At 67.3% G+C, this 24348-nt stretch overlaps 1 protein-coding gene across 1 annotated transcript in view; it reads right to left on the bottom strand.

The window, feature by feature from the left end:
- The window catches only part of KIF26A (kinesin family member 26A), a 39199-nt gene extending 16576 nt beyond the window's left edge, over positions 1 to 22623 (bottom strand). The window contains exons 1-4 of the mRNA XM_069560409.1: positions 22417 to 22623; positions 21808 to 22053; positions 10257 to 10691; positions 3768 to 3934 (exon numbers count right to left, since the gene is read on the bottom strand). Coding sequence (XP_069416510.1) covers positions 3768 to 3934; positions 10257 to 10691; positions 21808 to 22053; positions 22417 to 22458 — 890 coding nt within the window. The 5' untranslated portion in view covers positions 22459 to 22623. The remainder of the gene's footprint in view (positions 1 to 3767; positions 3935 to 10256; positions 10692 to 21807; positions 22054 to 22416) is intronic.
- Positions 22624 to 24348: the final 1725 nt, after the last annotated feature.

The raw sequence follows: 24348 nt of genomic DNA, 5'->3' as shown, positions 1-24348 counted from the left end.
CGGGGGTGACTCAGAGCGCCCCAGGACAGCACGCTCCCCTTTGATGAAATCTAGGGCCCTTCACACCCGGGACAAGCCTGTCAGCCACTGGGGACTGTGTCTCAGCTCACGAGACCCAGGGTGGGTGGGGGGGCATCTCTGCAGGGGCCAGCCTGCTAGGGATACAGACCTGGTTTCTGGGCAGGGGGGATGGGGGAGGATAATGCCACACTCAGGACCACAAACACCCACTGCCCTGCTGGGGAGCGGTGGGCAAGGGGGGCTCAAGGCGGGACCCACGGTGGCCGTGTGGGTACCTCCCCGAGGTCCAGTTGTGAAGGGAAGACTTCCTGCACCCACAGTTCTCATCCTCAGAGGACACCTCCCCCAGGAAGCCTGCCTTGATGCCCCCACACTTGGCTTCCCCGAACCCTGTGCCTCCTGCTACACGCTCTGCCCTGAGCTTACATGGCTGTGCCCCACCCCGAGGTGGCTCTGCAGGGCAGGTGTTGGCCCAGGCCTAGGACCCAGGGGAAGCTGAGGATGGGGCCATGAGGGCAGGGGTGAGAGAACGGGTGAGGGAGGGAGGGGGGAGGGGTGAGGGAGGGAGGGGGGAGGGGGAGGGGGAGGGAGGGTCCCACCCCTCCAAGCATCGCCCTGAGCCCCCAGCCCTCTCACTGAATCCCAGAGCCCTTTCCAAGGCTCGCAGGCCCTGCTCGCTGATTCATGTGAACAGAAAGGAAAATATTTGCCTTTTCACAAAGAAAAATTGCCTCTTCCAAACAAGAAGGTAATTTCACAGGCAGTTGGCCTTGACAGTGAGGCCTTTGCTCACCCCGAGGAGACACAGGGCCCGTTTGGATGTGAGTGGGGCTCAGTTACCAGCTTCCGACCTGGGCCGCCAGGAGGCGGGAGGACCGGGCCGCGCCCCGCACGCCTGGCCCGCTTCCACCCCCGGGAGCGGCCCATCCAGGTCCGCCAGTGCAGGGCGGCTAAGGGAGCGCTGGAGCCCCCGAGGCCGAGGCCCATGGCCCCAGCAGCCCTGACCCTTGCCCCGCCTGCCTGACTCTCCTGTCACCCGGGGCCTTCACCCCAAGGCTCCCAGGCTCCTCGCCAGCCCTGCGGGCGAGGGACACCTCTCCTCGGAGCCCTGCTGGCCGGGGGCCTCTCGGCAGCACCCATCCCACCCCGGGCCCCTGCCGGCTACCAACCTGACGTCCTGTGGCCTGGCCGTCCGGGCAGACATGGGGGAGGGGCGCCCCTAAGGCTGCAGTGGAGGGGGTGGGGGGTGCCTGGGAGCGCCGCTTGGAGGGAGCCCACCACTGCCCCGGCTGAGGGGGCTCAGAGCCGTCCTTCCCGTGCCGTTGAGCTTCAGGGGTCCAGGGGGTGACCCCACTGTATCCCACCTCTAGCTTCAGGGGTCTGGGAGGAGACCCCCCTGGCATCCCACCCCAGAAAGGCCCAGAGGAGGGTGTGGGGGAGGGGAGACTGCAGAGACAGGAAGGACATTACACAGCATTGTGGGGGCTCTAAAGGGGAGTCAAGGTCACCAGAGCCCCCAGGGAAATGTAATCACAGAGGCGGCCTGTGCGGGGCCCTGGGGGTGCTGGCATGCGGGGCCCTGGGGGTGCTGGCATGCGGGGCCCTGGGGGTGCTGGCATGCGGGGCCCTGGGGGTGCTGGCATGCGGGGCCCTGGGGGTGCTGGCATGCGGGGCCCTGGGGGTGCTGGCATGCGGGGCCCTGGGGGTGCTGGCATGCGGGGCCCTGGGGGTGCTGGCATGCGGGGCCCTGGGGGTGCTGGCATGCGGGGCCCTGGGGGTGCTGGCATGCGGGGCCCTGGGGGTGCTGGCATGCGGGGCCCTGGGGGTGCTGGCATGCGGGGCCCTGGGGGTGCTGGCATGCGGGGCCCTGGGGGTGCTGGCACGCGGGGCCCTCGGTCGCCACTGCAGCTGCGGTGCCCAAGTCATGACCAAGCTGCCCACCCGGGCCCAGCGGGGCGTGCAGGGTGCCAGGCCTCATCCGTGCCCCGTGTCCCACAGGCCTCGTCCCCAAGCCGCCCCCAGAATCACCCTCCACCGTGGCTCACCCACGGCGGGTAAGCGGCTCTCGGGAAGACCCAGGAAAGCCCGAGGCTAGTGTGCCGGCCCCCACGGGGTGCTCAGGGACCCCTGACCCCTGAGCCCACCCTATTCTGCCTCCACTGGGCAGACACCAGGCTCCTACTCAACCCTCCAAGCCCGCCTCTGTGCCCTCAGTGCGTGGGCGACACTGCGTGGCTCCTTCAGAGACTGCACACTGCCACCCTGCCCCCGACCAACCGGAAACTTCCAAGGGGCAGGGTACAGGTTGGGGGTCAGCTTTGTCCCCCAGGGGCCCAGTGATGGGTCACAGAACGTGCCTTTGGTTCGTTCCTGAGGCACCCCCTGCCCGGGGGTCCAGGAGCTCCTCACCTCCGGGGGACTCCGGACAAGCACCTCCCCGACACAAAACAAAGAGGGGCACGTAAAACTGAGACCACCCCTCTCAGGCCAACGATGAAGCACCCACAGCCCCAACAGGCAGAGGGCCTCGGGACCAAATCAGGTGTGAGCCCGGGGCGGTGTTCCCAGCTGCAACACCCACGCCCAGACTGGGCCCACGACCCTCAGGAAGCTGCTGTGAGCAAGGGTGTCCCACAGGCTGGCAGTAAGGACAGCCGGCAGTGCCCCCAGCCCCAGCCCCCACGTTTGTTTCTATGGTAACTTCCCAAGGTCAGCGGAGGCAGCCTCGCTCCCTGGAGACAAAAGGAGCGCCCCATCCCACAGGCCCTGGGTCGCTAAGGAGCCAGGGCAGCTTTGGACTCCCAGGACTGGCCTTCCTCCCCAGGGGCCCTCAGGCTGGCAATCCTCCAGCAAGCGCGGCCTGGCAGGGCATGACCGCTGCCCCAAAGGCCGGGGCAGAGACTGCAGAGACCACCAGGGCCGGGACCCCCAGGCGTCCAGATCGGCCCTCTGTCCCCTCCACGGGGCTCCTGGGCCCACGAGGCAGGCCCTACCTACCCCACAGCAGAAGGCCCAGCCCGGCGCCTGGTACCCACCTGGGGCTGTGGGCCTGCACGTATGCCCACCGGCCCAGCGCCCTCACTGCGCCCCCCACTTCTCAGTCAGCCCCACAGCCCCAGGCCACGCTGATAAGACGCCGGCTCCTATGATACAGGGACGAGCTTATCACACCCGCAGGGGCTGCTGATGGGACAGTGACCTGCGGGGCCAGCCATCATGACTCACAGCCACCATCATACCCTGGGACCCCCAACCCCAGGGGGCGCTTGGCACCCAAGGGCACCACCAGTGAGGCGATGTGCCGAGGGCCCCCAGGTGACAGGACTCCCCCCCAGGACACCCTCTGCAGCTCACCCCAACCTCCCCAGTGGCCCAGGGGTGCTCCCTCGGGCCAGTTCCGCCCTGTGTCCCCAGCTGCAGGGCCAGCTGCCCCGAGGCCCGCCTGCCCCTGCCTCCCGTCCATGCCACCCACCCCCTGCCGCCGGCACCGGCCCAGGACCGCCTGGGGACATCCACCGGCCGCGGCTGAGGTCCTCCCGCCGTCAGCGCGCGATGCCTCCCAGGAAGCGCCACCTGACGAACAAGGAAACCAAGGCACAGAGCACCAGAGGCCAGAGGCGACCTGCCCGAGACCAGCCCCCTGGGAGGGGTGGAGACTGCGTGGAGCCCTGCCCTTGGCTGCACCCCACACCGGGTGAGAGGCCTCTGGACGTGCAGTTGGCACAGTGCCCCCCTGGAGGACGTACCTGAGGAAGAAGGAGGCTGCAGCTGATGGGCCCGTGGAGCCCCCCGGGGGGGCGCCCGGGGCAGGCGTGACCAGGCCCCACGTCTTCGACGCGCCATCAGAGCCCGCGGGAGGGGGCCCGTCCCGGACTGTGTCCGCCACCGCCACGGCGGCCACCGCTGCTTCAGCCTGGAGGGAAGGAGGAGCCGGCGTGAGGCTCGGGCGCCCGCCCCGTGACAGGGAGCCAGGGGGCAGACCCCCGGCCCCCGGAGACCAGCATGCTCCCTGGACCCCACGTACACAGGACCGCTCAGGGCCCGGTGGAGGAGAGGTGGGCACAGGTGACCCCCACCCAGCCTGACTCCCCCCCAACTTCAAGCTCCAGAATCACAGGGGCCACGCGGTCAGGTAGATGGACAAGGACCCGCCGTCACCCCCAGGTCGGCCAGCTGGGGGCACCCAGAGGCACGCTTAGAGAAGAAAGCACAATAAATATTTGTCAGGGGCACTAATTGCCCCGTGTATGATAATGTATGATCTTCCCATCATCTGAAATACTACTCTGGCATTTCCAACTAATTAGCTAAAATAAATTCCAGAAAGGGAGACAGCCTCATAACACAGCACAAATGTAATTAACCGCTCCCCAGGACGGCGCTGGCCAACTGGAGACCCGGCCACCACATATTACATTTATGCACACGTGTCGGGCGCTGGACCCCCCGGCAGGACCTGGCCTCAGAGGGTGGTTGGACAGAGCCCCCTGGCAGGGGAGGGAAGCGGCCTGCCTCAGCCCGGCCACTCCAGCCCCAGCCCCTTCCCAAGGGCCCCAGCCTCCAGGGCACCCCAGGCACCAAGGCCGGGTCCCTGGGGCTCCTGGCTACACTTGGCCCGGAGTGCGATCACAACCGTCGTCCGAGGCGTCCTCTCTGCTCGGCCTGGCAGAGGCCGGGGTCTATCTGGTGACCCTGCGGGTGAGGCGCCCAGGTAGCAGCCACACTCTAGAGGGCCCAGCGTCCTCGGGGTCTCCCAAGTGACACGGCCACAGGTCAACGTGACATTTCAGCAGAATAAGCCTCCACAGGCCTCAGGAGGAACGGCCCAGCAGGAAGTCCAGCCGCCTCTCCGCAGGACACCCCTCACCACGGTGGAGGGTCTCACCACCACCCCCAGCCCACGGTCAGCACCAGCTCCCAACACATCCCCTGGGACACAGCAAAACCACTTCTGCAAAGGAAGTTCCAAGGGAGCCCCAGAGCTTGGGCTGGAAGGAAGCCCAGCACCCGACCCTCACCCCCACAGCACCAGCAGCTTCCCCAAGGCTGCAAGGACAGGTCCCAACCTGGAACGGCCCAGGCCCCGTGCTGGGGCACCGTGCCCTGCGTCTGCCTACAGGGCAGGAACTCCTATGCATCCCTCAGAACCCAACACAGCCAGCCCTCTCCTTCTCTAGGACACTCCCTGTGCCTGCCCTGGCCTCCCGCAGCCCTGAGACCTCCCCTGCTTCTCCCGGTCTACCCAGGGCTGCCCGCTCACAGAGAAATTGGGCCATGCTCAGCTACTCAGTACTGCACTCCCCTATCACACCCCCAGCTTCCAAAAGCACCTGGTCCACGCCAGGAACCCAGAGGAGGCCTCCGCCTGCCTGGTCCCCTCCACGTCCCCGGTATCCTGCCCGGCACACAGGAGCTGTTCAATACTCCTGCCCTCCAGGAGCCCACAGCCTGGCACGAGGCACGCAGGGCCCACAGCCAGGAGGTGAGCCCTGTGCCCCAGGGGAGGAGGCTGCAGGCACAGAGGGGTACCTGCTCCTGGGGAACATTCCCAAGGAGGGGTCAGCCAGGCCCAAACCTGGGCCACTGGGTACTGTTTCTCCTCCTCCAAGCGATGCTGGGGCTCAAGGCAAATGAGTGACACGGGGCACCCGAGGCCTGGGCACAGCCCGGCGCCCTGCAGCCCCCCAGGGCCCCATGCAGCACGTCCTGACTCAAATGCCAGTCTCCTTCAGGGGGGCTCTCTCTCTCGCTCTCTCCCTCGACCCCCAGGGCCCCATGCAGCACGTCCTGCCTCAAATGCCAGCCCCTTCTGCCACCTGACAGACGCGTTCCGCATGAGAGCCCTAAACTCTTTTGTCAAGCAGAGGGGCGGAGGACCGGACTAATGTTAAAAGCTGCGGCATCGCCAGGGCCTGGGCCGAGTCTGGCTGGGGGCCCCCTGCGAGCAGCACAGAGCGGGGGCTCCCGAGGCTCAGCCCCCAGAGCACCCTGCTACCCGCTCCATCCAGCAGCCCAGGCCCACCCAGCCACGCTGCCCCGCACGGCCACCTGGACAGCAGCCACAGCCCCTAAGGACCCCTCCACTCACCCCCGTGGGGCCCGAGCCAGCCCCCCTCCCACGCCTGCATCGGTGCCTCCAGCCAGAACGTCGGGCCCCACGGGCAATGGCGCAGGCCACGCGGCATGCCTGCAGCCGGCTGGGCCCCACACTGACCTGTCGGGGGTCCCTCACGCGCCGCGGCTCCGCCGGCCGGTGAGCTGCCGACACCCGGCTCCGGCCACCGGGAGGCCGCTGCCAGTTCCTGCCGGAAGCAGAGCCCGGACGCGCCAAAAGAAGCCGGGAGGGCAGGGGAGGGCGGCGGGGAGGGCGGAGGGGAAGACCAACACACACACAAGGGGACAGGAGACAGGGGGCCGGGGCGGGCGGGCGGCCGAACAGAAAGCGTGATGGAGGCGCCAGGGCAGCAACGAAAGAAAAGCGTGAAGAGAGGAGAGCGTGAGGGGGGCCCGCCGTCTCTGCGGGGTGCCCGCCACTGGGCACCGGGGTTCCACCAAGCACCGTTTGGGAAACACCAAGTTAACCCACTCCTCAGGAGCCCTCTGGGCCTGAACTCCACATCGGCGAGATCGGGGCCCAGGAAAGACAGCGCTCCCCAGGGCCCTCAGGGGCTTTTTCGTGCCGAAAGGTGGGGAGAGCAGAGGAAGGGGCTGCCACGGGGCACAGAGCTGCACCTGGCCCTGCAGGGTGCAGGGGGCCTGCGCTGGGCACCGGGGCCCCCCTCAGAGCCCTGCCTGGTCTCCCCGGGGCCCCAGACTCAGACTGTCCCTCCCCCACATCACAGAAGCAGCCTTACGTGGAAGTGCGGGGTTGTCTAGCCCAAACACTACTCCTCGGGTGGGTAAACTGAGGCTCAGGGGGCACCGGTGACATTGGCCAGGTCAAAGCTCCCCCCACCCCACACCGTCCCCACCACATTCCCAAGGACAGGTGGGTACCCCTCAGGGACCCGGCCAGGGCTCACGGGAAGTGGGGGCAGCAAGCCAGCTGGCACAGGGGCGGCAGGAGCCAGGTCCCCAAGCCAGGGCCAGCCTACCTCCACGGACAGAAGGAAATCCTCGCTCCACCAGCAATGACCTCACCTCCCACTCAGAGCAGCACCTCCTCCAGGAAGCCCTCCATCCTCCCTGTAGCGCCTGTACTGCTCCAGGCCCCGTGGCTGACTGCGAACCCTCTGCTCCAAGTCCTCTTCCCCGGGACCTGGGGTGGGGCCTGGCCCATGTCTACAGGACTATGGAGGGTTCACGAAGACTCCCTGGCAGGGAACGGAGGTGGCAGCACCTTTCACCGTGTTACTCAGCCGCACCCTCAGTGGCCCCAGGCTATGCTACCTCTAGCCGACTTGCGGGGTCAGGAGGCCAAAGCCACAATCTCCAGGCATCTGGCTGCAAAGGGACCGCAGGTGTCCTGTGAACACCTGAAGGGACCCTGTGCTCCTCGGGGAGACCCCACGGTTCACAGCTGTGTCCCCATGCAGCCGGCCGGGGCAGAGCACCTGGGGGGGCGGGGTGGTCCACGAGCACCTCCAACCCCCAGGACGGCAAAGCTGCTGGAAGGTGACTGCCCGACTGTCCCCTAGGGCAGCCCCTGCCACCAGGAATCATCACAGGACACTTTCCAGGAGGTGGATGACCTGGACCGGGCCGAGTTCTGCACTGCAGACGGGAGTGTGGGCTGCAGTCGCGATCACAGCGTGGCTGGCCAACACCAGGCCCTCTAGACGGCCACGTGCACAGAAGAACCCCCGGCAGTCCACAGGGCAGGCACCCAGAACACGCCAGACCCTCACTGCCCACCTGGCCAGCCCAGACCCACATCCTCCTGGAGACAGTCACGCCCGGGGTTGGGGTTGGGGGGTTGCGGCTGATGGGCCATGGCCGGGATTCACAGCACGTCCCTCCAGAAGTGTTTAATTCTACAGCCTAACACGCAGTGTTTTAACACTCCAGGGCCACCTCTAATGATCAATGCCCGGGTTCAGGGGAAATTACCTCATCTGAGTCCTAAAGTTCTATTTATGGTTCTAATAATCTCTCTATTGATCGCCAGGACTGTTGTCTAATTATAAATCCATTCCCACCCACCCTGAACGAATCAATGCACACACAAAGCCAAGAGCGAGCCTTAAACACTCACGTTTTACGACGCGCAGGCCGCCAGGAGGGCTGCCCAGCAAGAGCCCAGCGACCATCCCCCGCCCCTGGCACCAGGCACAGGGAGGCAAACAGACCGCCAACGGGGCTGTGCCAACCCGCCTTCTCCCACCACCAGCTCACACCTGCCTCTGCCTCCTGGGGGTCTCTCTCTACCTGCAAGACTGCGCTCAGCTCCCTCCCAAGATAAGGAGCCCCCTGGCTGCTCTCTCACACCTCTGGCGGGGCCCACCATCTCTGACACTTACCCCACGCCCAGCTCAATACCACCTCCTCCAGGAAGCCGCCCAGCTCTCTGGAGCTCTCGCGGCACATCCCTCCCGGGCAGCCCTGCTCTCGGCCGGGAGACACCACAGGGTGCACAGCAGAGGCTGCCTCCCTCTCCCTGGTCTCGCCCCAGGCCTCAGCGAATGGAGGAGTCAGACGCAGCGAGGCCACACCCCGTGTGCACCATCGCACCAGCCAAAGGCTAGTTCAGAACCAGAAGCTCCTCCTGGAAGCTCCCTGTGCCCCCAGCTACCAAGGGCCAGGGAGGGCCCCAGGACAGGGCAGCCTCAGACAGACTCGCCCCAGCAGCGAGTGCCCAGGGGCCTGCTCCCAGCTCGGGCAGGATCTTGTCAAAGGCCACAGTGAAGGCAGCAACGTCCAGTCAGCACAGCTCAGCGCCTTCAGAGGGGCCAGCCAGCCCAGAGGTGGGGCCAGCCGGGGTCTGCCCTGCAGCAGGGGCTGTGTGGGACTTGGTCCCAAGAGCTGGGGGCCTTTTCCAGGGCCTCCACCCCCCACAGCCCCTCGGGGGACACAGGGACCCCAGGAAGTGTCTATTTCAGAGACACCCACTGGCAAGACGGTGCAGCCCATTCGGGCAACTGGGAAGTTTCCCCGGCCACTTCCGATCTGACCTCCTATCTCCACAGGGTGGGGCAGAGACACAGCTGCAAACACCCGTGTGGGCCTGGCCTGACCACCCTCAGCTCTGTCTCCTGATGAGGCCTGCAGGCCTCCACATGGACCCTGCCCTCCGCTGGGAGGGCTCGTCCTACTTTGTCCGCTTTACAAGGGTCTATTGGGCCCTGGGTCTCAGCCCCCAGCTGAGTAGCTGGCGCAGCTGAGGCACCTCCACCCCATCATGAAGCAGGGAGCCCTCTGGGGAAAGACCCTCCCAGCCCTCAGCTGGCCCCGTGTACCACCAAATCCAAACCAACCCCCCAGCATCCCAGGAAACCCCTGTCCTACAACCCATCCTCTCCTGCCCACCCCCCCGTCCTGGTACCCCCCCTCCTAGATGGGAAACTGGGGGTCACGGAGACACTGGGGAAAGGCTCCCCCCAGCACAGCCCTGTGACCCATGGGGGTGAGGACCCAGCTCCACCCTCCAGAGTTGGGGTCTCCTTGGACTTTGGGGGCCCCCCTGAGCACACGCGGTCCCCCTAGTGCCCAGAGCTGGTTCCACGAGGCCATTCCACGGCTGTGGGTGACAATCAGGCGGCCCCAGGAGGGGGGCCCTGGAGAGTGAGGGGCAGGGGCGCATCCCAGAGTCAGGGGACGCCAGGAAGAGAGAGGCCAGGCCCCAGGTCGGCCCCCCAACACTCCTGGTCCTGGCCTCTGTCCACGGGGCAGGTGTGTCCCCAGGGAGGCCTGTGCTCCAAGCAGCAGAGGCCTGGACGGGGCAGGACCAGCGGAGATGTGGGATGGCAGCCTGACCTCCTCCCAGGAGCCTGCAGGCCCTTCCGCCAAGCCCAGCGCCACAGGGGGGTCTCAGAGTGACCGGACCACCTCAGCCGTGCACTGTGCGGGGCAGGAGCGAGGCCCCAGGGGATGGGAGAGAGCCCTGCCCGCGTGAGCTTGCCTGCACACCTGACGCGTGCCGTGGGAAGGTCTGGGGCCTCCCCCAACACGCACAGCCCCCCTGCCCCCGCAGAAACCACACTGGGGGGCCCCATTCGCACCTGGGCACTCAGCCCGGCGGAGTCCAGCCCTGCCCGGTGTCCCGGGAGCCCCCAGCCCACCGGACGCAGGGCACTCACCAGGCACGTTGGCGGCAGGAAGCTGTTGACCCTGGAGACGCTCCACACGCCCTCCAGGCACTGCTGGGCCTGGATGGTGACTGTGCTCAGGGCCCCGCCCAGGCCGGCGGGCGCCACCGACACCTGGACACTGGGCCCGGACGGCCAGGCCGGCCCCTTCCTCCTGTCGGGCCCCGCCCGGCCCGACTGCCTCCCCGCGGGGCCCGCCGGCGCCGGTCCATCCCTCAGGCTGGGGGCAGTGTTGGGGCCGGGGGGCGCGAGGCTGGGGCCTCCGTGGGGGGCGTCGGGGTCCTCGCGGCTGGCGGGCGCCTGGAGCAGCTGCAGGGCCTCCCGCGTGAGTTGGGTCAGGTGCGTGGCACAGACATCACAGCGGCGCTCAGCCTCTGGGCGACACGCAGGCAGCTTATCCAGAAGCAGAGCCGAGAGGCAGGGGTCCTGGGGGAACAAGAGACGGAGGCGGTCAGGGTCCGGGCGCCAGGACCCACCGCCCAGTGCCCACGCCCACAGCAGCCACCGCACCATCCGCAACTGACTGATAAGCCTCGCTCGAGCAGTACCGTCCCCCAAACCCACCAGAAAGCAATCATCGGGGCTTGAGATGCCCTCAGTGCCCGTGACAGCTGCCCACCTCCTCCCCGGTCACGACCGTCCCGCTCTCGGCTAACGAGGCATCCACCGGATCCCGGACGACCCACTTCCAACAGCCAAGGCTGCGTGCCTAAGCAGCAGCCACAGCGGGCTCGGGGCGGCCGGTGCCAGGCCCCCAGCTGGAAGCAAATCTATTCTGAAGCCAGTGGGCATGGGCTGTGGGCCGGGCGCCGCTCCCTGCCCTTGCGCCTTCTCTGGCCCTGGTCTGCAGGACCAAGTGGGCAATTCCAGGCCCATAGGAGGACCGAGGCTGGGCGCGGCTGGCAGGAGGCCGACGAGACGGCCACCACGCTCCACCACAGGTGTGGACTTGGGCCCTGCAGCCCGCCCCCTGCCCTGCACTGAAGGGAACGCCTGGGTCTTCCCGTAACTGCAAGCCTGTATCAGGAGCCCAAGAACAGGAGCCGAGGAGCCCAGTGGAGGCCCTCACCAAGCCTGCAGGGTCAGGGAGGGATGCCTGCAGGAGGCGACATCTCTGGAAGAAAAAAGACGAGGAGGAGGGCGCCAGTTCTCAGGGGCCTCACTGGAGGGAAGCTAGTGAGAGCCCCACTCCTGGGGCCCAGGCCCCGCGCCTCAAGAGCCCAGCGGGCTCTGCCCCGGCCCCTCCCCGGGGCAGTCCCATAGGGCTCAGCGTCTGCACCAGGGCCAGCCCTTCGGCGTTCGTGCCCTTCCCCAGGGACAAGCCCCAACCACGTGCGGGGTCGGGACACTCCCCCCGCGACCACCCGGGATGTTCCCACCACCAGCTGACACTGCAAACCCACATGTGGGCCGGGGTCTCCACTCTGGCAGCTGGTGGGCTCAGCCCTCCCTGTCATCCCCAGTCTGCAGAACGGGGGGCCTCCCCTCCCTGATCACAGCTCCCCCCAGAGGTTGTGGCTGCAGTCCAGCTGACCGGTTGGCCACAAAAGGGACTATGACCTCCTCAAACCCTCAGATGCAAAGGCCGACGGCACCGTGCAAATGGGGGTGTCTCAGTCACCCCAGCCGGGACGCCCCCGAGCCTGACCTGCGGCCGGCCAGGCCAGTGTCCACAGAGCCCCAGGAGGGCTTCACGGAGGTGACGGCTGAGGTCGGGTGGCCTCGCCTCGAGGGGACAGCCTCCGGTCCAGCATTAGCTGGCGATCGCCCTCCTCTGTGGCCCCAGGACAGGCAGACTCAGGAACAGCTCCGGCTCGGCCCACGTCCCTGTGATAGGGTGAGGACGGGAACAAGTCGAATCAGGGGGCGTTTTCAGTTTCCCAGTTTCAACAGCTTCCTGTTCACGCCCGACGGCAGGTTCCTCGGTGTGCAGCGGCACCGGGTCTTAAAAGACAATCCAAGACCGAAACCCACGTGAATTAGAAACCAGCGCTGTCAGGAAAGCTGCGCAGATAGACTTCCTCAATGCAGGGTGGCCACAAGTTTGTACAGAAGCGCTGTATCCGCGAAGCTCGATGCAACGAGGTGAGCCTGTGCCAGCCACAGTCCCCGCAGGCTAGGCCGCAGAGCTGTCGGGACCAGGTCGCAGGAGGGCTGACCTGGCCAGGCCGGCCTCGCCAGCTGCCTGATCCACGGGCTGCTCCGGAAGGCCTGGCTTTGCTCTGGCCGGGCTGGCGGGCCCCAGAGCCTCTGAAGTGCCTGGCAGGCCTGGTCCCAATTAGCAGCCACCCCCGCCCCCCAGCTCCCCCGTGGGGCCCCGCAAACGCTTCGGGGACTTCGCTCAGGTTGTCCACAGGCCACAGATGGAAGCCAGACGCCCCATCCCCAAGCCACACGGGGCTCAGACAGGCCCCGGCTGTCACTGTCCCCCAACCACCCCCCTGCCCGATTTTTCCAGACCCGACTCTGATGACTCTGGTTTTTCCACTCAGCGGGAGGCCGCTAATGGTGGGCTGGTGAGGGGAAGGGAGGGCCGCCTGCTACAGCCATTAACCCGACTTGAAAGGCGCCCCGCCCGCCCCAGGCCCAGCCGCCCATTGTTCAGGGCCTCCGCCTGCCGTGGGGAGCCCGGCCCCCAGGGAGCACACCCTGGTGCCTCCGCCACAGTAGGCTGGCTCGGCAAGCCAACCGCAGGGGCTTCCGTGCTCACGGAACCCCCCAGACCACAGATGGCCTCCCCGGAGTGCCCAGGAGGACCAGCCGCAGCTTACTCAGGCCCCATCCCGTGGCCAAAGCCCCCGTGAGGGGCCAAGCCCCTCTTCCAGCCCTGGCAGCCAAGCCCGCTCCCCTAGGGGACCCTCACCACCGTCACTGCATAGGGCCCCCTGAGCCCCCCAGTCCTTGGGGGCTCCCAGCGTAGGGCAGGCTCACCGCTCCGAGCCCTGTAACACGCACGACACCAGCAAGGAGGAGAGGCGCGTCTGGGGTGACCACACAGACAGCAGGGAGCCCTGAGCCCTTCACCGAGGCCAGGCAGCGTGGGCAGGGCCAGCACGGGGGCCAGAGGGCGGCTCAGGCGGAAGCTGGGCTGCTGAGCATCCCGGGACAGTCACTGCCCGCTGCTCGCTCGGACCCACAGCCCACCCCTGGAGACCACGCCTGCGGACCAGCGAGCCTCGGGTGGGATCGACCCAGAGCAGGCCCCCTGCCCCCAGAACCCTGGCCTGGGTCTCGGGGACTCCGTGAGGGGGCTTCTCCTGGGGACTGGCACTGGCCACTCCCAAGATGGGCCTCCTGGACACAGGAAGGCAAGGTGCTGACCCTGGGCAGCCCCCAGGGAGATAAAAGCCCTCGTCCTCAGCCACACCCCTGTCCCAGCAGAGCCCAGCACAGTGGGGAGCTGGGGGTGGACGGGAGGGGTGGCCCACCCTCCCGGGGGCCTGACCTCCACCCCCAGCCCTGGGGCAGCTCCAGGCAGCACCCTGGCCCAGGCCCCGGAGGAGTCACAGCCTCAGGTTGCAGAATTTTAACCCCCACCCATGAAAGGCCCAGCCAAGGCACCCACCCCTTCCCTCAGGAGCCCCGCACCTTCAGAAAGACAGTAATTGCCCGCCACAAAATGTTACTGTTAATTTCCTCCTTATGGTCTAATTAAACAGATATTTACTTGCATGTGGAAAATGTTTTTCTTCATTTGATTCAGTTTAGTGTAGTGTAACCCACCCTTGCACACTGCCTAGCTTTCAGGGAGTTCCCCCCACTTAAAACTGACGCCTCTCCATTCTTCATCTTGTTTCCAGGGTCTCCAAGCTGCTTTGAGTAATCCTTCCATTTTCTCCCGGGGGTGGTCACGCTGCCCCATCACAACTGCCAGGATGGGCTGCCCCCGCCCAGGCCGGCCAGGCCCACCCAGACGATGGATGGCAGTGACCAGCAACTGCCCCCCGCACCCATGAGCACCCCACGGGAGGGGGGAGGGGGTCAGGTCAGAAAAGCCCCCAGGCTCAGGGCTGTGAGACCACCCTGTTGAGCCCCCATCATGCTGGGTTTTAAAGGGGGCCCGGCCCCCACTGGCAGGGCAGCCAGGAGGCCCAGGGCCCAGAGGCCAGGTCTGGATGAACGCCTGAGGCCGCCACTCAGTCAGGCTCCGCGAGCGGGCACCAGGCGCAGCCCATCGGCCACAGGCCCTCCCGCCCAACCCCCTTCCCTCCTCAAACAAAGCAGCTGGGCCGTGACCCTGTGCGGCCCCCGTTTCCCGAGTTGACAACAGGTCCAGGAAGGGATCCCGGGCCTCCGGGTGCTGCTCTCAAGGACGTGCCCAGGTCCCGTGCAGCCGGGCAGGCTGGGGCCACCAGTCGGGGGCTCAGCTTTCCAGCCACCTGCCTCAGCCATCCCGGGTCCTCCCACGACGGGGCGCCTCACCAGAGGCCCGCCCCCAGCCCCAGGCCCTGGCGCCTGCTGAGGCCCAGGGGAGACCTGAGCCTCCCTTTGCCACCCCGACCTGCAAACCTGCAGTTCTGAGGCCCTGAGTTGGCCCTGGAGGGGGGCCGAGGGGGGCACAGCCTGGCCCACCCTGCGCTGCCCGGCACCCATCCCCAAGGCCCTGTGCCAGGAGCCGGCCAGCTGGGCACACTAGCTCGGGGTACACACTGGCTCATTGAGACCTCCTCTCCTCAATGGCCTCCCTGTCCTCCACCCAGCGGGTGCCCCGGGGGGCAAGAGGCCAGACGGGCAGGAGGGTCTGGACAGGCAAGGGTGACGGAGAAGCAGCTCTGTCAGGACCCTGGCTGTTGGGGGCGGGGCGCGGTGGGCAGTGTGCCTGGAGCACAGCTGGACACGGCCTTCAGTCCAACCACCCACCCCGGGCTCGGGCACTGCACTGGACATCAGTCTCCTCATCCGGACCACCAGGCGATAGAGCGCCTCCGTGGGCTGCCCAGACCCACCCAGGGTGGGGTGTGCCGCCCCCCACAAGCCCAGCACCACCCGGGCCTCCCAACACCACTCGGGGGGTCTGAGAGCCACAGCTGGGCACCCGACCCTTCCCACCAGCGACCCCGCAGGAAGGACAGGTGCCCGGCAGGACGACTGGCATCACCTCAACGCCCAGCAGCCCAGGCCTCCCACAGGCCACCTGCCCTGGCTGGAGAGTGCCCTCGGAGCTCCAGGATGACTAGCCTCCCAGGCACCACCACCTGGGAAACACCCTACCCGAGACTGCTTTACAGACAGAGGCTTAGAGACCCTGAGACCCTGAGACCCTGAGGCCAGGCCACACGCTTGGGGAGCAGACCTGGGGCCTAGAGGGTGGGCCACACGGGAAGGGATGGAGCCCAGGACAGGACCCCCAGGGAGGAGACCGGGGGGTCTGTGTCTGGGTCAAGGGCAGCCACCAAGCGGGTCGAGCTGAGAGGGCTTCCAGACAGTCCCTTGGGTTTCGAAAAGGCCAGGCATGTGGGGCTGGCAGGAGGGTTCCAGGAGGCGAAGTCGGCGGCGGCGGCCTTGCACCAAGGCCTAGCGGGGTGAACGGGGCCAGGACGCCTAGGACGGGACCGTTAGGAAGGAGCAGGCCCGGGGCAGGCCCAGGGCCCGGCAGGCTCCACCCAGAGACAGAGCGCCAGCCCGCACCCATCACATAGGGTCAGAGGGGAGCGGGCACCGCGGGGCCGGGACAGCCCTGGAGGCGGGCACCATGGGGCCAGGACAGCCCCTTCCCAAGGCGGGCGTGGCGGGTGCTGGGCAGTGGGCACTGTGCTGTGGAGGACTCTAAGTCCGCCATCCCTGGGCCAGTCCAGCCCCGATTGGCTGAAGCCAGGGAAGCTGCCCGGGACGGGACCAGACCAGACAAGGCCACAGAGGCCCCAGAGGGCCAGGAACCCCGCAGTCCATGCGGGTCCCTCGGCCACAAGACATGGCGCCAGAAACGAAATCGCCTCCTCACCCAGAGGGGCCAAGGACGCTGTGCCCTGACGGGGAGGGCCTGCCCAGGAGCGGCCACGCCACAGACCAGGAGAGATTCGCCAGCCCCGTGTCCACCCAGCGGGAAGGGGAACCATGGAGGTCAGGGCTCCGGGGTGGACGCCGGGGGGCAGCTCCCGGAGGCCAGGCCTCCCAGCCTGGCTGCTTCCAGAAGCCTGACAGGAGTCCACCTGGCCCTGAGCACCACCACCCAGGATCCCCGGCTCCAGGGAGCAGAGGCGTGGACCCCTGGTGGGCATCCGCCAGCCCACTCCCGCCTGAGGGACAACAGGCCCGCTTCCCTCCTGTTTATTTATCACACCCTGCGTCTCCTTCCACACAAACTGCGGTGGCTTCCAGGAACTAGTCGGCATGAATTTTAGGCAAAACCACGTGGCTAACGACCATTCATGTTAGAACAAGCGGGAGCGACCAGTTCTGACAAGTAAGAAAGGGCCCGTGTGACGGTCAGGAGCTGAAGAGTACGTTTGCTGTGAGCTTCCTGGCAGGCAGAGGAAAAAGAAAACCAGAATTTGCTCACCATTTACGACAAGAACCAGCTCTTTTGACTTCCAGATTCAAGATTCCTTCAGGACACCGGACGGGGCCTTGCAGAGGCCCCAATGACAGTATTAGTCCCCAAGCCGTGCCCCAATCTTTGTGACCCCATGGACTGTAGCCCGCCTGGGCCCTCTGTCCATGGAATTCTGCAGGCAAGAATACACTCACCCCCTGACCCCATCTCAGACCAACACAAGCCCCCAGCAAGGCTCTGAGCAGCTGAGAGGCCGGGCTGACCCCTGGCTCCCCAGCTCAGCAGAGGGGCAGTGAGTCACCACCACGCACTCCCTTGCTGGGCCCCACCACTGACCACAGCTGGACTCCCCTCAGGAAGCTCCCTCCTGCAAGACGCACAGCCCCCTCACCACCCCGGCCCCGAAGCCCCATCCCCGCTTCAGAAGGCAGGCGCTCATGACCCAAAGCTCAGTCCCGCCCCCTACAGCCTGATCTCACCCCCAAACCCCAGACCAGCAAGGACACAGGACGGACACACAGAGCCCGTCATTCCACCGCAGGGCCCAAGGAAGCCCCCAGAGACAGCAGGAGACAGCAGCCAGACCGCCATTCATCCAGGGAGCAGGGGCCGCACAGGCTCAGGCCCCGGAGCGGCCAGGAGCCTCCAGGCCCCACGGCCTGTGCCCTCCCCAGCTGAGTCACCAGGCTCATGCCAGCTGGGAGGGTGCCCGGCAGCCAGCCCCAGGGAGCACCGCCCCACTGCTCTGGGGCCTGCCCACACCAGGCTCAGCTGCTGACACCAGGCGCCCCGCCCCGGGGAGCCCCCAGGAGCTGGTGGGGCTCCAGCCAGGCTTCAGACAGTGTTGGGGCTGGATCCAGGGACCCGACTGCAGGCAGCAGGCACTCCGCGCCAGCTCGGCCTAGCCCTGGCCCGCCACGGAGCCCACCACTGCACACCAGCGTGGCCACAGCTGGGGGCCGTGGGCACAGGGCACACAGAGGCCCGCCACCCCCGAGCCAGCGGGGAACGCTGTCCAGGGTGGACGGGTGTTCCGGGACAGAGACGGAAGGGTCTCCCAGCCTCCAATCTTAGAAACCTGGCCACATCACCCCGGGCCGTGCACGGGACAAGCCACAGCCTCCTGGGCAGCCTTCAGACTCGACGTCCAGCTCGGGGAAAACACGAAGCAGGGCTGGGCCCGCAGGGCTGGGCGGTGGCTCTGGAATTCGCATGGCCGGGGAGGACAAGAACCCCCCTGCCCGGGTGAGCGAGAGAGTCATGAGCATGAAAGGAGGGTTGAGCCCTTTCCCCCATTGGGGCGATAGTCGATTCAGTGCCAACATTGACACAGGGAGGTCACAGTTCCCGAGTCGCCCCCTCGGCGTGGTGCATCTGGGTGGCGGCTGGAGCGGACCCCCAAGAAGGAGCCCTGCCCCCCGGCAGCCGGGGCCCGCCGTCCTCCCTGGGGCACTCGTCGGGGCGGGGCTGGGCCCAAGGTCCAGCTCAGCAGCCCTCCAGACGAACCCAGCCCGCGTGGGACGGACAGTCGGGGCCCTCCATCATTCAGCAAACGTCTCTGGGGGACCCGGCCCCGTGCCTGCCCGGACACAGCGCCCAGCCTGGCAGAGGGACACTGGCCACAGGGACCACACAGCGGCCACGCGGAGGAAAGGGGGGCGGTGGGGAGCAGGGACGATGAGAGTGGTCTGCGGGAACCCGGGGACCAATTTGCCAGGGAGCACGGGGCCTCGGTTCTGACCCTGGACAGATTGGCCAGTGCTAAGCTGGAGGGCACTCGGCTGTGGCTGAGGAGGAAGGCCCGGCCTCGGGCCCTGGTTGCAGGGCAAGGGGCACTGGGAGCCCTCAGCAGGGGCTACTCAGAGGCAGGGGAAGGGGAGGTGCGGGCACTGGGGAGGAGCGGCCCGGGGAGACCACGAGACAGTCCAAACCACAGGCTCCGGGCCCTGCAGGGCCCCAGGGGTCACTCAGAAACGAGGTGCAGGACCTGTGAGAGGAGAGGCGCCTCTGTAGGGGCCCAGGGGCCCCAGCCTGGCCCCTTCCGGCCAGGCCCGCCTCCCGTCTGGGTTCAGAGTGGGCAGAGTGTGTTCCCTCCCCCGTGTCCTCAGGGGCAGCGGGGCTCAGAGGGGGCAGGGGACACATCCTATCCGCCCTGGGGAGGAGGTCCCTGGACGGCAACCTCAGTTACCCTCACTGCCCAGATGGAGAAACTGAGGCACGCACAGGAGAAGGGGGGCACAGGCAGCCAGGGAGACGCGGGTTCTCCACCCAGGTCACCCAACGGCTGGGCAGGCCTCAACCGCCACCCACCTCCAGTGGGCACCAAAGACCCGGACACAGAATGAGCCTGAGCCCACGTCCCAGGAAGCACCCAGGCCCAAGGCGTGCAGGCACACGTATGCCAGATGCGGCCCCACACACCCGGGAAAGGGGAGTAAAGGCGGTGCTGGGTGCTGCTGCTCAGTCCTATCCAACTCTTTGTGACCCCATGCACTGCAGCATGCCAGGCCTCCCTGTCCCTCACCATCTCCCGGAGTTTGCTCAAACTCATGTGCTTTGAGTCGGTGATGTCATCCAACCATCTCATCCTCTGCCACCGCCTTCTCCTCCCTCCTATCTTTCCCAGCATCAGGGTCTTTCCCAATGAGTCAGGTCTTTGCATCAGGTGGCCTAAGTATTGGTCCCAGTACAGAGAGGGAAATCGAGGCCACAAGCTCTCAGTGAACCTGCCCAAGGTCCCACAGCAGGGAGCCGTCCGTCTGCTGGCAGGAGGGTGTACTAGAAGCCAGCAAGGGGTCAAGCCCTGGCTGGGATTCCGAGGGCAGAGGATGGGGTGGCTGTGGGCTGGTGGAAAGATCAGCCTCTGTCCACACCTGAGACCCAGCAGGGACCCCTGAGGAGAGGGCCTCTGGGCCAGGTGGGGGTCCCAGCTGCACCCTCACTCACCCCCTGCCCCGGGAGCCCAGCAAGCCACCTCCTGCCCTGGGCATCCCCAGATACCCCAAGTGTGAGACTGGGTGAGAGGACAGCCAACAAAGCTCTCTGTGACCTGCTGAGCGCCGTCCTCACAAAGCTCATCTCCTTAGGACCAGAAGCAAGAAAGGGCCCCCCAGGAAAATTCTAGGAACCACCTCTGCATTCCAGCGCCTCAGCTTCTGAGCAGAGCCCAGTGCCCTTGGACCTTGGGGCCAGACTCCTGGGAGGACCCGCAGGTGCTCAGCCAGAGCCGGTCACCCAACCCTCCAGCGGCCCGGCCATTACCCAGGGATGCCTCACCATCCCTCCCATGCCGAAAGTGGACTCAGCCATCTGGGCAACACCTGCTCCGCTGCCCCAAGGAAAGCTCTGGGGGGCCAGGAGAGGCCTGCTCTCCCAGGACAAAGACACCCGCTGACACCCGACCACCCGTCCCAGCGCCCGGGAGGCTCCCCTGGAGAGCCTGCAGTCCCCTTGGGCCCACCTGCAAACCCTCCAGAGAAAGAGTGAACAACAGGGCCTTCCCTCCCTCCGGCACAGCACCCCCAGATTGAACAGCACCCCCAGAAAGGCCGCTGGAGGCTACCCCCATCTGACAAAGGAGGAAACAGTGGGGGAGCGGGCCACAGAGAGAAAGCGCACTTAGGACCTCGGTCTGCTGGGTGCCAGGGACAGCTGGGGAAGTGGGTGAGCCCTCAGCTGGCACTGAGGGGTACCTGTCACCAAACTCAAACTTGGAGAGGCCACGGGAGGTTGAAGTAAGCACTCTGGGTGTTCGGGGCCTTTCCTGATGAGCTTGTCTGCAGGAAGAGACCGCTGAGACCTCCCAGGTGAGGGACCCTGAGTCCACCAGCGACTGGTGTGACCTGGAACTCTCGCCACCAGGATCAGCTGCCCACCTGCGACCCGCCAGCCGCACGTCCAGCACCGCCAGACACAGCCCGGCTCCGTCAATAAAGCCCCTCCTCTCTATGGCCTCGTCTGCCCCTAATGGGGGAGCAAGATGGCCCTGTGGCTCTGACAGGCCCCCAGCGTTTGTTCGCAAACATGCTCTCCTGGAGCCTGAAGGTGGTGCGTTTTTAAGCAAACTCAGGCCATCCGGGGAGGTTCCAGCCCCAACCCAGGCCAGGCCACAGGCCCCTCCCCTAACCGCCGAGAAAGGGTGCCCCGGGCACACACCAGACTCCGGTTCCCCTCCTGCCCCCTGCCCACGCCCACACTACAGGGAACACCGCTGGACTCCAGGAGGCCAGGGTCTTGCCCAAGACCGCGGGCCCTCCTTGGAGAACTATATTTAGATTCAATGGGGATTATTCGGTCTTACTTCCCAGGACAGCTTTCAGAAAGGCTGCAGGTCCGGCGGGAAGGGCTTCCTCTGGAGACCCCACCCCCCCACCTTCCCGGGCTGTGCAGACTTCCAGGGTGCATTGTTCCTGGAACAATGGCCCCCGCTCCTTCCAAGACCAGGGCGAGCCCATTGGCTGCAGACCTCAGCAGGGCCCAGGCCCCTGGCAAACACCTTGGCAGCTGGACCGGAGCCTGGGGGAGCACACGGATGACTATGTCTCCAGTGGCAGTGCCCCAGAGTGTGCCCCTCACACGACTCACCCACGAAGCAGGAGGGGCCAGCAAGGGAACGCCTCACAGCGGGGGCCCACCCCTGGCCCTCCAAGCCCTCCTGCCCCAGGTGTGCAGTTTCCAGACACTTGGCTGGGGACCCAGGTGCCCCAAGGGCAACAACGCACGGGGTGACCTCTTCTGCAGGCAGGGCAGGAGCTGTCCCGCCCAGGGTGGAGGCCTTGCCACCTCCCTCTCTCCCCTCCCCCTCCCACACACAGACTGGATTCCAGCTGCCGCCTGTCTGCAGCGGGAACCCGGCCCAAGCCCCCTCCGATCAGACCGTGGGACCCTCTGAGGATGAAGCCCCCCAGGGATGTTAGAGAGGGAAACCGAGGAGGCAGGAGACGGGCCAAAAATCCACGGTGGAGCTTTGTGCCTGCCTCCAGCACCCGAGTCTCCCAAGTTCCAGCATGGGCCCTGCCCTGGGGACCGGCCCGAAGAAGAGTCACTTACCCGGAGAGGTGTCCCAGGCCCGCTGACCAGCTTCCAGGCCTGTCGCTTGAGCTCGGAGAGCTTCGTGTGGCAGTGACGGCACCATCCGCCTCCACCGGCCGAGTGGCCTTGCTCTGCGCCCGGCCCGGCGCCCTCGGGCGCAGGGCGGCTGCCACATGGGTCCTGCTCCGGCCCGGCGGTCAGCCTCTTGCGGGGGGACACTTCCAGCAGCTGCAGCGGCTCCCGGGCCGGGCCGCCCTCGGCCACCTGCGGGGGGGAAGGGGACAGTGAGCCTGAGCCGCTGGGCGGGGCCACCCCCAAGGACCCAGGCCCGGTGACTAGACCTCAGTGCGCCCCAGCCCGAGAGTGACGCGCTCGACAAAAGTTAGGAGCGCTGGGCGCCGACCTGCAGCCCACCGCGTTCTTCCATCCCAGGAGGTCCTGATGGGGCTTCCCCGACCCCAGCAGGAGGCCCGGCGCCATCCGCGCGGTGCTCCAGGCCCCGCCCCCAGGGGACGCCGCGCGACCCCCGCCCGCCCGCCCGCCAGCATCCTCGGGGTCCCGGGATCGGTCCCGCACCGCCTGGCGGTCCGCAGTCGCCCGCCTTCCTCTCGGGCCCTCAGCGCGTACCGCGGGTTGCGCCGCGCACAGGGGGCCGCCGCGGCTGCCCATGGCCCGGACGCAGGAAGGGCTGGGCGGGCGCTTCGGGGCCACCCGGGCTCTCCAGGGGCGCCGCGGCTACGTGATCCGACCCAGGGACGCCCCCATGGCCCGTCCGGTCGCTCCGAAGTTCGCGGCGCGGGCGAGTGGATAACAGAGCTCCGCGGCTGCGGCGGCGGCGGGCGCGCACGGAGGCGAGGGCGGGGCCGGGGCGGGGCCGGGGACTCCGGGGCGGGCCGGGGCGGGGCTCCGGGAGCGCGCCCCCCCATCCGCCCCCGCCGCCCGGGCCTTCGCTCCGCAGCGCGTGGGGGAAGGGGTTCCGCATTACAGCGCGGCCCCACCCGCTCCGAGGCCCCCCAACCTGTTAGGCGAGTCTCAGTCCCAGGGAGGGGCGCTGGGGGCCCGCGGTGAGATACCCCGTACACGCGCGCGCGCGCGCCTGGCGGCTCCGCTCCCGGGACACTGGGGTCTCCTGGGAGGCACCAACCCACTCGTCACTTTACAAGCTGGGAAACTGAGACCGCCGTGGGGAAGGTCTTGCCCAAGGTCACACATCGAAGTGGAAGGGGATGAGCCCCGGCTCCCGGACTCCCGATCGCTTTCCCCCGAAATCCAGGGCACTCCGCGTGCCGCTGAGACCACCGTCTGTCTGTCGCGCGTGGGTGAGGGTCGCCGCGGTCTGCGCCCCGGAACGTGCTCCGCTCACGCCGCTGCATCTGCTGTGTCTAGGCGTGTCGGCAGACAGCACACGGGGCTTCGCAGCCGCGCGCGTGCAAGAAGGCGAGTGTGCGCGCCGTGCGCCGGGGAAGCGGGAGGAGGTGGCCCCGGGGGTGCGCGCGGGACCTGTTGTCAGCCGGCCTGGCAGATGGGAACTTAGCTGCGGAATTAATTGCCTGTTTGTCTCCGGCTGGGAGGTCGCCCCCCCAACCACCGCCCCCAGCCCCGATCCGGCGACCAGTTGCTCCCGCTCCGGCTAGGGCCTCGGGGTCGCCGCTCTCCGAGACGGCGGGCTGCGCGGCGTCCGGGCTCTGGATCCGCCCGAAGCCCGGGGTCCGGGTCGGCGGGCGCGGCCGCCCGGCTGCTCGTGACGCGGGCGCCCCCTGCTGGTCGCCGCGTTCCCGCCGCCGCCAGGCTGCGGAGAGACCGCGCGCCACGCGTCCCAGGCGGAGAGGCGCGCCTAGGAAAACCGTGGTGCTGGTGGAGACCCCAGCCGCTGCGCGCTCCCCGGCACGCAGGGAGACCCTCACACAGATTCCGCCCGCTCCTCGCCTCTCCTGAGCCTCTCAAAGCGACTCCTCCTTTATGTTTTGACCCCACCCTCCCTGTCTCTTGAACGGGCCTCACTCCCCAAAAATAGAGAGGAGCGCGGTGATCATGCCCCTCCCTCCTCTCCGAGTCTTTAATGGCCTGCAACGCGGCGGGGGGGGGGGGGCGCACAAAGTGGACAGAGGCTACCCACTCTCACTCCACGGTCCCACGCCGTCCAGCCCGTTTCCACCCGGCCCAGCGGCCGAAGATCCCCTCTTTCCCACCTCCTCTAAGCCTCGTAAAGGACAAGGGGCGTCAGCACCCCGGCCGCATCCCCCGCCCCGAAACTGCTCCGGGACACGGACACACACACACACACGCAGGCCCGGGAAGCGCGGCTGTCCGTAGCACACCCACGGCCACACTCCCCACCTGCACCCCCAGAAACACGTTGGCGCAGGAGCCCCGGTCCTGTGTCTGGGACCGGCCACGCCCGCAACTTTGTCCGCACGGTTGCGACGCTTCCAGAAGCACACGCTCGCAGCACCCTGCACGCGGGTTCCCAGGAGTGATCAGACTCAGCCGCGCGGAACCTGGACCACTTCGGGACTCAGGATCAGCCACGAGACCCCCCGCCCTCTGCCTCGCCCTCCC

Source organism: Ovis canadensis, chromosome 18 (assembly GCF_042477335.2).
Source record: "Ovis canadensis isolate MfBH-ARS-UI-01 breed Bighorn chromosome 18, ARS-UI_OviCan_v2, whole genome shotgun sequence".
Classification (NCBI taxonomy): Eukaryota; Metazoa; Chordata; class Mammalia; order Artiodactyla; family Bovidae; genus Ovis; species Ovis canadensis.
Note: the sequence above shows the minus strand (reverse complement) of the source record. Positions and strands in the feature narration are given on the sequence as shown.